The 14,945-nt window shown below is 43.5% G+C and overlaps 1 protein-coding gene across 2 annotated transcripts in view; it reads right to left on the bottom strand.

The window, feature by feature from the left end:
* furinb (furin (paired basic amino acid cleaving enzyme) b) overlaps window positions 1-14,945 on the bottom strand; it is a 180,206-nt gene that overhangs the window by 81,684 nt on the left and 83,577 nt on the right. For both annotated transcript variants that reach the window (XM_024379709.2, XM_024379711.2), the window contains exon 3: window positions 3,505-3,603. In XM_024379709.2, coding sequence (XP_024235477.1) covers window positions 3,505-3,603 — 99 coding nt within the window. The remainder of the gene's footprint in view (window positions 1-3,504; window positions 3,604-14,945) is intronic.

The raw sequence follows: 14,945 nt of genomic DNA, 5'->3' as shown, positions 1-14,945 counted from the left end.
AAACCTATCAACTCCCGAGATGAGGCTGGTGTGACCGAAGTGAAATGGCTGGCTAATTAGCGTGCGCTAATAGCGTTTCAAACTTCACTCGCTCTGAGCCTTGGAGTGGTTGTTCCCCTTGCTCTGCATGGGTAACACTGCTTCGATGTGGTGGCTGTTGTCGATGTGTTGCTGGTTCGAGCCCAGGGAGGAGCGAGGAGAGGGACGGAGGCTATACTGTTACACTGGCAATACTAAAGTGCCTATAAGAACATCCAATAATCAAAGGTTAATGAAATACAAATGGCATAGAGGAAAATAGTCCTATTATAACTACAACCTAAAACTTCTTACCTGGGAATATTGAAGACTCATGTTAAAAGGAACCACCAGCTTTCATATTTTCTCATGTTCTGAGCAAGGAACTGAAACGTTAGCTTTCTTACATGGCAAATATTGCACTTTTACGTTCTTCTCCAACACTTTGTTTTTGCATTATTTAAACCAAATTGAACACATTTCATTATCTACTTGAGGCTAAATTGATTTTATTGATGTATTATATTAAGTTAAAATAAGTGTTAATTCAGTATTGTTGTAATTGTCATTATTACAAACACATCTTTTTTTAAATCGGCCGATTAATTGGTATCTGCTTTTTTGGTCCTCCAATAATCGGTATCGGAAGGGTACCAAAAAATGTCTGCAGCATTGAAGGTCCCCAAGAACACAGTCGCCTCCATCACTCTTAATTGGAAGAAGTTTGGAACCACTAAGACTCTCGGGGAGAAGGGCAATCGGGGAGAAGGGCCTTGGTCAGGGAGTTGACCAGGAACCCGATGGTCACTCTGACAGAGCTCCAGAGAACCTTCTAGAAGAACAAACATCTCTACAGCACTTCACCAATCAGGCCTCTATGGTAGAGTCGCCAAATGAAAGCCACTCCTCAGTAAAATAGTTTGCCAAAAGGCACCTAAGGACTCTCAGACCATGAGAAACAAGATTTTCTGGTCTGATGAAACCAAAATTTAACTCTTTGGCCTGAATGAAAACGTCATGTCTGGAGGAAACCTGGCACCCTCCCTACAGTGAGGCTGTGGGGGTGTTTTTCAGCAGCAGGGACTGGGAGACTAGTCAGGATCGAGGGAAAGATGAACGGAGCAAAGTACAGAGAGATCATTGATGAAAACCTGCTCCAGAGCATTCAGGAAATCAGATTGGGGCTAAGGTTCACCTTCCAACAGGACAACGTCCATAAGCACACAGCCAAGACAACACAGTAGTGGCTTTGGGACAAGTCTCTGAATGTCCTTGAGTGGCCCAGCCAGAGCCCGGACATGAACCCGATCCAACATCTCTGGAGAGACCTGAAAATAGCTGTGTAGCGACACTCCCCATCCAACCTGACAGAGCTTGAGAGGATCTGCAGAGAAGAATGGGACCAATCCCCCAAATAAAGCCAAGCTTGTAGCATCATACCCAAGAAGACAAAGTATTTCAACAAAGTATTTCGTAAAGGGTCTGAATACTTATGTAAATGTGATAATTCTGTTATTTTATTTTTAATACATTTGTAAACATTTCTAAAAACCTGTTTTTGCTTTGTCATTATGGTGTATTGTGTGTAGATTGATGAGGGGGAAAAAACTATTGAATCAAGTTTAGAATAAGTAACGTAACAAAATGTGAAAAAAGTGAAGGAGTCTGTGTCACGATCGTCGTATGGAGTGGACCAAAGTGCAGCGTGGTGTGAATACATTCTTCTTTATTGAATGAAGAACACGAAGAACACGAAGAACACTTAAACAAAACAACAAAAAACGAATAAGATGACTGTGACCGCTATATAAACATTGTGCTAACGTGCAACATAACAAAGACAATAACCCACGAAATACCCAAAGAAGATGGCTGCCTAAATATGGTTCCCAATCAGAGACAACGATAAACACCTGCCTCTAATTGAGAACCAATCTAGGCAACCAAAGACCTACATAAACACTTAGATGGAAACAACCCCATACATCTACAAAACCCCTAGACAGTACAAACACCCTAGATGAGACAAAAACACACATTTCACCCATGTCGCACCCTGACCTAACCAAAATAATAAAGAAAACCAAGAATACTAAGGTCAGTGCGTGACAGTCTGAATACTTTTCCCGAATGCACTGTAGATACATTGTATATATACAGTAAGACTGATTTCTACCCAAATACCAAAGCACCCTAAGTTAGATGGATTCCTGCCTCCATCTCCTTCTCTCATTCCTTCCTATCTCATCTGATAGCCCCATCTTATTACTTTCTCACAGATCTTATTTCTCCAGTTATCTTTAACGCCTACTGTATCTTATTGCTTTTTGAATGTAATCTTCACTAAGCTTCCAGCTAGACTGACACCCACAGCTTTCTATAGCTTATCATAGCCTAGTGGCTCACTGTCCACTTAGGTTGACATAGCTAAGCCTGGGTGAAAGCTCCTTTCTCTTTCTGGAAAAGGGCAGAAAAGCTTGAAGAAAGGAATAGATACCTGCTCTGTTGACAGCTCCTGTATACTGTTTCTAATTGCAACAGGCGTCTACATCAGTTTTTCTTCTTCTGTTTTTTTGGGCTCCGCATCAAGAAAACTGCTGGATGTACATACACTACTTTTCAAGAACTTGACCCTGGCTAGGAGGGACAGCTAGCTGCAGGTCGTTCACGGCACACCTGTTTTCACTTCAATTCAAATTTGATTGGTCACATACACATGGTTAGAAGATGTTATTGCGAGTGTAGCGAAATGCTTGCATACTTTTTTTATACACTTTATAACTATGACCCCAGTGTTTAGCTACCCTGCAGACAAGGTCCCCTACCTCCATCTCCTCATCCAAACAACACAGTTCTGCCTGTAACTATACTGCAGAATGCAGAATGAGCGCATGCTAGAGGAACTGAACTTGACAAGTAGAGTTTTGATGCAGAATTATGCTGGAGGATTTGAATTGAACAAGCTGACTTTGAGGTAAAAAAGACTAGTTCTCTTGGGCTGAGAGAGCTGAGAGCTCATTTACAGCCAGCTGCCTAAATGAAGCTTACTCCTTGAGCTGTGAACGTCTTTGTGTAACAGATGGGCCAATGTCTGGATTCCTCTTCTCATTAACATTTGGATAAAAACAATGCTTTTACAAGACGCGCCGCAAAATGAGAACGCAAACACACAGACCAGCTGTTGTTGTTGTGTTGTTTGGAGGAAGATTTGCATATTTATGACTCCACACACCTGGGGGAGGTCAGAACAGAAGCATATGGATGGAAGTGTGCAAAGCTGTTGATATAGGGAACAGTATGTAGAGAGTTTGACAAACTGTCCTCCATGATGGCACCAAACGTTTCATGATAGAAACGTTCTTCTTTGCATTTTTACTTGTAGGCCTAATTGTTTTGGAAAATATGTTGGCAACATGGCATGCACTTGCGTAGTGAAGATTTGGCAAACCTTGCTATATGGTGCATTGGCTGTGCACAGTAACCTACCTGTGGTTCCTTCTGTAGTCGTACGTGTGTTCCCCTGTGGCCTGATAGGGATCTCTTCACCACGGTGTGATGCCGGAAGTGATAATAACCCCCAAACACCTGCAGACACAGAAAAATAACATTGAGACACTGATATGCAGTCCCAATGAAAACCAAAGATACATATCGATAGCACTAGCGCACCCTTGTACACACGTATACACACGCGCACGCAAACACACATTACATTCTCAGATCGCTAGAGACAGACAAATCAATTTTATAAAACGGTTACATTTGGATCCTGGATGCTGATGGTTGATAGCATGGAGTGCCTGTTACCAGTTCCATTACATGTATCAATGTGCATCCACTGTCCCACAGCCCAGCCAGGCATACATAAACTTAATCTCCCCTGGAAAAAAGTGTCTAGACATTATTTCCCCATGCTCCCTGCCTAGTATTTGGTTTGGTACAGCGGGGGTTAATATAAGCCTCGCTGCGTGCTTATCCGACCTGTACAGAAAGCCACAGTTTTTTTTAATCTCCGCCGTGCCATGCATATGAACGTCATGAGACTGACAGCTTCTGTGATCCAGGCGAATTCATTTATCAGGATCACTATAATGGATATAGCCAAAGAATAGCAAATAGAAACAAAGGTAAAACAAACGAAAATGCACATTGTTTGCTGTCATTTCAGCTGCTTGATGTGATTGTGTGTTAGCTTTAGTTGGCTAGGTAGCTAGCTAGCAAAGGAAAAGTGACGTTAGCCTAGTTATCCTCCATAACAGTGCTTATAAAAAGTCTACACCCCCTCAAACGTTTTCACATTTTGTTGAGTTACACTGCCTGCGTGAATGGGCCACTTCAGGTTATCAGTGATATGCATGCCGAGAAACTTGAAGCTTTTCAACCTCTCCACTGCGGCCCCGTTAATTTGAGGAGCATGCTCCCTCCATGATCAGTTCTTTTGTTTTGTTGACATTGAGGGAGAGGTTATTTTTCTGGCACCGCTTCGCCAGGGCCCTCACCTCCTCCCTTTGGTCTTGTCGTTGTTGGTAATCAGGCCTACCATGGTTGTACTGATCTTTTGGCTGTTTAATTGCTATACGGAGGGCATAGCTGGAATGCTCAATGTTTCCAGTTACCTTTCCATGGTTAAATGCGATGGTTAGTGCTTTCAGTTTTGTGTAAATATTGCCTTCTATGCATGGTGTTTGGTTCGGATAAGTTCTATTTGGCCTAGTGGGAACAACATCCTCTATGCACTTCCTGATGAACTCAGTCACTGAGACAGTGTATACGTCAATGCTATTCTCAGAGGCAACCCGGAACATATCCCAGTCCGCTTGATCAAAACAATTCCGATTGGTACTTCCTGTTTAAATTTCTGCCTAAAGGAGGGGAGTAGCAGAATAGAGGCATGATCTTATTTGCCAAAGAGAGGGCGGGGGAGGGCCTTGTAGCCATCCCGGGAAGGGGGAGTAGCAATGATCAAGAGTTTTCGATGAGCGAGTTGATAAATCTTTGGTAGTGTTTTCCTCAGATTCACTTTATTAATTCCCAAGCTACAGTAAATGCGACCTCAGAACATGTGTTTTTCAGTTTGCACAAAGTCCAGTGTAGTTCCTTGAGCCGTTACGGTGTTGGCTTGAGGGGGAATATACACGGCCAGGACGATGACCGAAGATAATTCTCTCAGGAGGTAATGAGGTTGACATTTGATGGTGAGGCATTCCAGATCACACCATGAGTAGTTTATCATGAAACATACATTTCACCTTTATTTTTCTTCCTTTCTTTCTGTCCGTGCGATGTATGGAGAACCCTGCTGGATGGACGTGGACAGTATATCCGGAGGGATCCATCACTGAGTAACTGCCTCCTTTTTTCAAGCATGGTGGTGGCTGCATCATGGTATGGGTATATTTGACATCGGCAAAGACTGGGCAATTTTTCAGGGTGAAAAGAAACGGGGCGGAGCTCAGCACAGCCAAAATCCTAGAGGAAAACCTGCTTCAGTCTGCTTTATACCAGACACTGGGAGAGGAATTCACCTTTCAGCAGGACAATAACAACATGCTTACCAAGAAGATAGTGGATGTTTCTGAGTGACAAACTTATCTGTGACAAGAGTTGAAAATTGCTGTCTATCCATGATCCCGAACACCTTGACAGAGTTTAAAGAATTTTTAAAATAATAACAGGCAAATATTGCACAATACAGGTGTGTAAAGCAGTTATGAGATTTACTCAAGAAGACTCACAGCTGTAATTGCTGCCAAATATGTTTCTAAGATGTATTGACTCAGGGGGGTGAATACATACATTACAGAGTATTTTGTGTAGATCATAGACAGAAAATGACAATTAAATCCATTTTAATCCCACTTTGTAACACAATACAATTTGAGGCAATCTAAAGTGGATTGTCGCCTATTTATACATTATTTATTAAATCATTATTTGCTGAATTTTTTGTTGCTTATTTATCAATTATTTATTAAATCATTATTTATTGAAGTTATTGTCTCTCGTCATCATTGCACCTCTGCTAGCTAGCTTCATGCCAATGATTTGTTCAGCATAGCAACTTGGAATGAATATAATGAACGGCTGGGTCAAAATATGATAATATAAAATTACCACCAGCCTGTTTGGTCAGCAATTTCAGAACCTCAGAACTAGGGGTGTGCCGACATGGCCATACAGGTATTCATAATTGTATCAGTAAATTGAGAGTTGATAGTTGGATCGGATGATACTTGTGATCGGAAAAAACTTAAGTGTTTTAATATGCCTAAATAGATGTTGGCAAAATACCTCCCTGCACGTTCTCACTGCAAAACAAACTGCAGATTAGGAGCTGCGTGCGGACGGGTGGGTGTGTTTGTGTCTGTGTGTCCTCAACTTGCATTGGGCAGATCAGTCAGAAAGTGCATTAGCGGTTCATTTTTCTCTCTACCCTTGCCCCACTTGTTAGATATTATGCACATTGATAGTTTGGGAGAAAACGTACTCGACCATGTGATTTATCATAGTAGCAGGCAGCAGCAATCTAAATGATCAGACTGAAAACGTGAGGAAAAGTGATCGGGTAAAATTATGGGCAACCAGGTGAAATACAGCTTCACTCCATCCAATCAGAGCGGCAGAATTAACAAACTGCCAGCCCTTCTCTTTACAGACAGGCAAACTAGTCAGTCGAGTTATTTAGACCACACACATGACTGACTCAAAGACAAGACAGTATGGTTTAGAAAAGATGCTTGCTGGCACCCGAAAATATTTTGATCATAATCGTACTCAGAAAATGTATCATATTCGTTACGATACTCGTTTTCTCCGACCACTCGGCACACCCTTACTCAGAACTAACAACAGGCTTTAGCCCATACTATATCGTCTGGTGGAAGGATGAAATAAAACTTTCAATGAACAAAAATAGAAACGCAACAATTTCAAAGATTTTACTGAATTACAGTTCATATATGGAAATCAGTCAATTGAAATAAATGTATCATACCCTTTTTTATTAATTAATTATTTTACCAGGTAAATTGACTGAGAACACATTCTCATTTACAGCAACGACCTGGGGAATAGTTTCAGGGGAGAGGAGGGAGATGAATGAGCCAACTGTAAACTGGGGATTATTAGGTGACTGTGATGGTTTGAGGTCCAGATTGGGAATTTAGCCAGGACACCAGGGTTAACGCCCCTACTCTTACGATAAGTGCCATGGGATCTTTAATGACCTCAGAGAGTCAGGACACACGTTTAATGTCCCATCTGAAAGCCGGCACCCTACACAGGGCAGTGTCCCCAATCACTGCCCTGAGGAATTGGGATATGTTTTAGACCAGAGGAAAGAGGGCCTCCTACTGGCCCTCCAACACCACTTCCAGCAGCAGGACCAACCCTGCTTAGTTTCAGAAGCAAGCCAGCAGTGGTATGCAGGGTGGTATGCTGCTGGCCCTCACTTCACACCCTAATCTATGGATTTCACATGACTGGGAATACAGATATGCATCTGTTGGTCACAGATACCTTAAAAAAGGTAGGGGCGTGGATCAGAAAACCAGTCAGTATCTGGTATGACCACCATTTGTCTCATGCAGTGTGACACATCTCCTTTGCATAGAGTTGACCAGGCTGTTGATTGTGGCCTGTGGAATGTTGTCCCACCCCTCATCAATGGTTGTGCGAACTTACTGGATATTAGCAGGAACTGGAACATGCTGTCGAGACAGAACAACCCAAACATGCTGAATGGGTGACATGTCTGGTGAGTATGGAGGCCATGGAAGATCTGGGACATTTTCAGCTTCCAGGAATTGTGTACAAATCCTTGCAACATGGGGCCGTGAATTATCATGCTGAAACATGAAGTGATAATCCCTGGGTTCTCATGCCTTATTGCTTAAACAACACCTGTGCCGTGCGACACACACATATCCATTGTGGTACCTGCAGACACACTCATACATCTATCTCACACCTGCAAAGTGGACTGAGAGACCCAGCCAGTGAAGGATACTTGTCCTCACTATGCATAAACACACACCATACCTCCATAGACTAAGACATCTATTACCCATGGCTGAGGATGGATGGTAACATCCATCTCAGGTCATTAGCAGTAGCAGACACATCCATTAAGAAAACAACCCCCAGTTACTGTGCCACTGGGACACATACTTCATAATGCTGGTGCCATCGTCCATTACACAATCCCATTCACTCATGAAATAGCTTTTAATGCTAGGGAAAGGCAGATACTGTACACTACACCCTTCCTCTGTCCTCCTCACAACCTTCTGTCTGTGACCTCCAACTTTGCTGTCAGTCTGGCAATACCTGAGTGGTACCAAAGTTCTGTATAACTGACTGTTCACAAGTCAAGGACACCATACAGACAGAGAGAGACAGGGGGACAGCAGCACACTAGAGAAAAATGACAGGGGCAGGCAGGAACAGATCATACATAGCCTCCTACTTTTATTTTACTAGGCAAGTCAGTTAAGAACTAATTCTTATTTATGATGACGGCCTATCCCGGCCAAACCCTAACCCAGACGACACTGGGCAAATTTTGCGCCGCCCTACGGGACTCCCAATCACTGTAGGTGGTGATACAGCCTGGAATCAAACCAGGGTCTGTAGTGACATCTCTAGCATTGAGATGCAGTGCCTTAGACCACTGCGCTACTACATGGTCCCTAACAGCCCGGGAATGTGCAGGGGAGGTGGAGGAGAGACATCATCCCCCTACATCTGCATCATCTGCATATATTCACAGGAGAGCTGCGTTTGTTTGTGGAAGCGTTCCATTATGTACTGTAGTGTAATGCCACTGGGAACTGACTCACCTTCACACAGCTAGCGGTGTGGAGAAGAGATGGGGGAGAGAACAAGGGAAGAGGGTGAGTGCAGAGTGATAGAAGGAGGGGAGAGAGGGAAAGATAAATAGGGAGAGAGAGAGAGAGAGAGAGCGGGGGAGGCTGTGACAGACGGGCCAGGCAGGATGGATGTGTGTGAGGAGAGAGAACTGCAGATGCAGCAGGACAGAGAGCTGCTCTCTGGGGGCAGCAGGATTCTGCAGGCTTGCATATTTGTAGTCAGATACCTGCATGAGACACTGAGCAGTGTGTGTGTGTGTGTGTGTGTGTGTGTGTGTGTGTGTGTGTGTATCTGTGTCTGAATGACATTTAAGTGGGGTCACGATGGTAAATGTTGTTGTTGTCTTACCTGATTAGCTGTTGTTGTTTTACCTGTTGTTGCCTTAGTTAGCTCTCCCAATCAACACCTGTGATTGCTTTATGCCTCGCTTTATGTCTCTCTCAAATGTCAATATGCCTTGTACACTGTGGATTAGGATAGTTATTATTGTTTTAGTTTACTGCGGAGCCCCTAGTCCCACTCAACATGCCTCAGATACCTCCTTTGTCCCACCTCACACACATGTGGTGACCTCACCCAGCATAACTAGCCCGTCCATAGATGCAACCTCTCTTATCATCACTCGATGCCTGGGTTTACCTCCACTGTACCTGCACCCCACCATACCCCTGTCTGTACATTATGCCCCGAATCTATTCTACCACGCCCAAAAATCTGCTCCTTTTATTCTCTGTCCCCAACGCACTAGACGACCAGTTTTGATAGCCTTTAGCCGTACCCTCATCCTACTCTGTTCCTCGGGTGATGTGGAGGTTAATCCAGGCCCTACGTGTCCCTAGACACTCTCATTTGTTGACTTCTGTAACCGAAGAAGCCTTGGTTTCATGCATGTTAACATCAGAAGCCTCCTCCCTAAGTTTGTTTTACTCACTGCTTTAGCACACTCCGCCAACCCTGATGTCCTTGCCATTTCTGAATCCTGGTTTAGGAAGGCCACCAAAAATTCTGAGATTTCCATACCCAACTACAACATTTTCCATCAAGATAGAACTGCCAAAGGGGGAAGAGTTGCAATCTACTCCAGATATAGCCTGCAAGGTTCTGTCATACCTTCCAGGTCTATGCACAAACAGTTCGAGCTTCTAATTAAAAAAATTAATCTCTCCAGAAATAAGTCTCTCACTGTTGCCACCTGTTATAGACCCCACTCAGCTCCCAGCTGTGCCCTGGACACCATATGTGAATTGATTGCCCCCCATCTACCTTCAGAGTTCATTCTGTTAGGTGACCTAAACTGGGAAATGCTTAACACCCCGGCAGTCCTACAATCTAAGCTAGATGCTCTCAATCTCACACAAATTATCAAGGACAACCCTAAACCTGGTACAATCCCTCATATATATTATCCTGACCAACTTGCCCTCCAAATACACCTCTGCTGTTTTCAATCAGGATCTCAGCGAGCACTGCCTCATTGCCTGCATCCGCTATGGGTCAGCGGTCAAACGACCACCCCTCATCACTGTCAAACGCTCCCTAAAACACTTCTGTGAGCAGGCCTTTCTAATCGACCTGGCCCGGGTATCCTGGAAGGATATCAAGCTTGCCCGGGTATCCTGGAAAGATATTGATCACGTCAGTCGAGGATGCCTGGTCGTTCTTTGAAAGTAATTTCCTCACCATCTTAAATAAGCATGCCCCATTCAAAAATGTAGAACACTCCAGACCTGACTGCCCTCGACCAGCACAAAAACATCCTGTGGCGGACTGCACTAGCATTGAATAGTCCCCGCGATATGCAACTTTTCAGGGAAGTTAGGAACCAATACACGCAGTCAGTGCGGAGGGGTGTGCGGGGGTGCGCACCCCCCAGGAAAGCAAAGACTAGCTTTTTCAAACAGAAATTTGCATCCTGTAGCTCTAACTCCAAAAAGCTTTGGGACACTGTAAAGTCCATGGAGAATAAGAGCACCTCCTCCAAGCTGCCCACTGCACTGAGGTTAGGTAACACTGTCACCACCGATAAATCCACAATAATCGAGAATTTCAAGAAGCATTTCTCTACTGCTGGCCATGCTTTCCTCCTGGCTACCCCAACCCCGGCCAACAGCTCTGCACCCCCCGCAGCTACTAGCCCAAGCCTCCCCAGCTTCTCCTTCACCCAAATCCAGATAGCTGATGTTCTGAAAGAGCTGCAAAACCTGGACCAGTACAAATCAGCTGGGCTAGACAATCTGGACCCTCTCTTTCTAAAATTATCATTCCGGTTTCCGAGCTGGTGACGGGTGCACCTCAGCCACGTTCAAGGTACTAAGCAATATCATAACTGCCATTGATAGAAGAGAGTACTGTGCAGCCTTATTCATCGACCTGGCCAAGGCTTTCGACAATCCCATCGGCAGACTCAACAGCCTTGATTTCTCAAATGACCGCCTCGCCTGGTTCACCAACTACTTCTCAGACAGAGTTCCATGTGTCAAATCGCAGGGCCTGTAGTCTGGACCTCTGGCAGTCTCTATGGGGGTAGCACAGGGTTCAATTCTCGGGCCGACTCTTTTCTCTGTATATAACAATGATGTCGCTCTTGCTGCGGGTGATACCCTGATCCACCTCTACGCAGACGACACCATTCTGTATACATTTGGCCCTTCTTTGGACACTATGTTAACTAACCTCCAAACAAGCTTCAATAACATACAACACTCCTTCCGTTGCCTCCAACTGCTCTTAAATGCTAGTAAAACCAAATGCATGCTCTTCAACCATTCGCTGCCCGCACCCGCCCGCCCGACTAGCATCACTACTCTGGATGGTTCTGACTTAGAATATGTGGACAACTACATATACCTAGGTGTCTGGCTAGATTGTAAACTCTCCTTCCAGACTCATATTAAACATCTCCAACCCAAAATACAATCTAGAATCGGCTTCCTATTTTGCAACAAAGCCTGCTTGATGTTTTACCGCCAAACATACCCTTGTAAAACTGACTATCCTACCAATCCTCGACTTCGGCGATGTCATTAACAAAATAGCTTCCAATACTCCAGCAAACTGGATGCAGTCTATCACAGTGCCATCCATTTTGTTACCAAAGCCCCTTATACCACCCACCACTGCGACCTTTATGCTCTAGTCGGCTGGTCCTCGCTACATATACACTGGTCATCCCCAAAGCCAAAACCTCTTTTGGCCGCCTGTCCTCCCAGTTCTCTGCTGCCAATGACTGGAGCGAATAGCAAAAATCGCTGAAGCTGGCGACTTATATTTCCCTCACTAACTTTAAACATCAGCTATCTGAGCAGCTAACCGATCGCTGCAGCTGTACATAGCCCATCTGTTAATAGCCCACCCAATCTACCTACTTCATCCCCATATTGTTTTTATTTACTTTTCTGCTCTTTTGCACACCAGTATTTCTACTTGCACATCATCATCTGCTCATCTATCACTCCAGTGTTAATTTTCTAAACTGTAATTACTTCGCTATTATGGCCTATTTATTGCCTTACCTCCTCACGCCATTTGCACACACTTTATATCGACTTTTTCTTTCTTCTATTGTGTTATTGACTGTACCCTTGTTTATTCCATGTGTAACTCTGTGTTGTTGTTTGTGTCGCACTGCTTTGCTTTATCTTGGCACAGTCGCAGTTGTAAATGAGAACTTGTTCTCAACTAGCTTACCTGGTTAATTAAATAAAGGTGAAATAAAAAAATTAAAAAAATATCAGTACAGTATGAACAGTACGTGACACATGCTCAGTTCGTTCAGGTATGTGTGTGTGTCTGTGTGTGAAAGAGAAAGAGCGAAATATAGAGAGGGAAAGAATCATGCTGAAGATATACTGTACTGTCCATGTTAGTGTGTGACTCATGCTGTGTTCAGGTGTGTGTGTGTGTGTGTGTGTGTGTGTGTGTGTGTGTGTGTGTGTGTGTGTGTAGGGGGTCAGAGATGCGCACCAGGTTTAAAGTTTATAGCTTATATCCAGTTATGATTTTAATATGCACATTTTCGTGGAATAGTTTGATTTCAATTATAACGTTTTGGTTTCACAAAATCCTCGTCACGTGGTTAATCATAAATATCTGATTGCTAAAAGTTAAAATTCAACGAATGTGAGAGCACCAGCCTCTGCCATATGGACACATTGATACACAGTGATCCATTGACGCTAACGAAATGAGCCCATGGAACTCATAGTCGATAGGGAAATGCAGCAGTAGGCCTACAACTTCTACTGTCAACTAAGTAAAAATACATTAAAAGTTATTTAGGTTCTTTCAATAGCATTCATCTATCTACTCAGCCTGTCTGCCTCCCTTTCTATATGTCTTGTTATGAGCTACTCTTTTTATCAACTCCCTATTACATATATTTACTATTGGTGACATGTGTAATGGGGAATCGATCAAAATAAATAAAGGACAAACAATTCACATAATGAAACAAAAAATGTGCAAGAATTGGCAGTTGAGCCATTCTGGAGAGAGATTTGCTTATTGCTTCGCCACACACCCCTCCCCTTCTTCTTGTCTCAACATTTTAAATTATACTCTAAACACATTGTCTTCACACATACTTTAGATGCTTTTCACTGACAGCCACAACTCAATAATCAGGTAGGTCTATTGCCACACGCTCTGCCCGAATTGCAGCATTCCCAAATAGGCATAGGCCTAGAGCTTGTGATTAGAAAAAAATCCACAGCAACATTTTTAAAGAAGCTAATTATCTTCAATTCCTCAAGTCATGCTTTCTATTGAATTATTTTGAATGATTTTATTTATTTCTATAGGCTATATACAGGAGTAATTATATCGATTTGGAAGATGCTTTTCTACTTACTTCCCTAGCCTATTTGACTGTCCTGTTACAGTGCTTTCGGGAAAGTATTCAGACCCCTTAATATTTTCCACATGTTGTTACGTTACAGCCCTATTCTCAAATGGATTAAATAAAACATTTTCCTCAGCAATCCACACACAATACCCCGTAATGACAAAGCGAAAAACAGGTTTGTAGAAATGTTAGCAAATTTATTACAAATAAAAAACAGAAACCTTATTTACATAATTATTCAGACCCTTTACTATGAGACTCAAAATTGAGCTCAGGTGCATTATGTTTCCATTGATCATCCTTGAGTTGTTTCTACAACTTGATTGGTGTCCAACTGTGGTAAATTCAACTGATTGGACACACTTGTTTTTATACTGTATAAGGTCCCACAGTTGACAGTGCATGTCAGAGCAAAAACCAAGCCATGAGGTTGAGGGAATTATTCGTAGAGCTACGAGCCAGGATTGTGTCGAGGCACAGATCTGAGGAAGGGTACCAAAAAAATTCTGCAGCATTAAAGGTCTCCAAGAACACAGTGGCCTCCATCACTCTTAAATGGAAGAAGTTTGGAACCACCAAGACTCTTCCTAGAGCTGGCAACCCGGCCAAATTTAGTAATCCGGGGAGAAGGGCCTTGGTAAGGGAGGTGACCAAGAACCCAATGGTCACTCTGACAGAGCTCTAGAGTTTCTCTGTGGAGACAACGATCTCTGCAACACTCCACCAATCAGGCCTTTATGGTAGAGTGGCCAGACGGAAGCCACTCCTCAGTAAAAGGCACATGACAGCCTGCTTGGAGTTTGCCAAAAGGCACCTAAAGACTCTCAGACCATGAGAAACAAGATTCTCTGGTCTGATGAAACCAAGATTGAACTCTTTGGCCTGAATGCCAAGCGTCACGTCTGGAGGAAACCTGGCACCATCCCTACGGGGAAGCTGTGGGGATGTTTTTCAGCAGCAGGGACTGGGAGACTAGTCAGGATCAAGGGACAGATGAACGGAGTAAAGTACAGAGAGATCCTTGATGAAAACCTGCTCAGGACCTCAGACTGGGGCTAAGGTTCACCTTCTCAGGACAACGAACTTAAGCACACAGCCAAGACAATGTAGGAGTGGCTTCTGGACTCTGACTATCCTTGAGTGTCCAAGCTTGTAGCATCATATCCAAGAAGACTCAAGGCTGTAATCGCTGCCAAAGGTGTTTCAACAAAGT

The sequence above is a fragment of the Oncorhynchus tshawytscha genome, linkage group LG19 (genome assembly GCF_018296145.1).
Source record: "Oncorhynchus tshawytscha isolate Ot180627B linkage group LG19, Otsh_v2.0, whole genome shotgun sequence".
In the NCBI taxonomy this organism is placed as follows: domain Eukaryota; kingdom Metazoa; phylum Chordata; class Actinopteri; order Salmoniformes; family Salmonidae; genus Oncorhynchus; species Oncorhynchus tshawytscha.
Note: the sequence above shows the minus strand (reverse complement) of the source record. Positions and strands in the feature narration are given on the sequence as shown.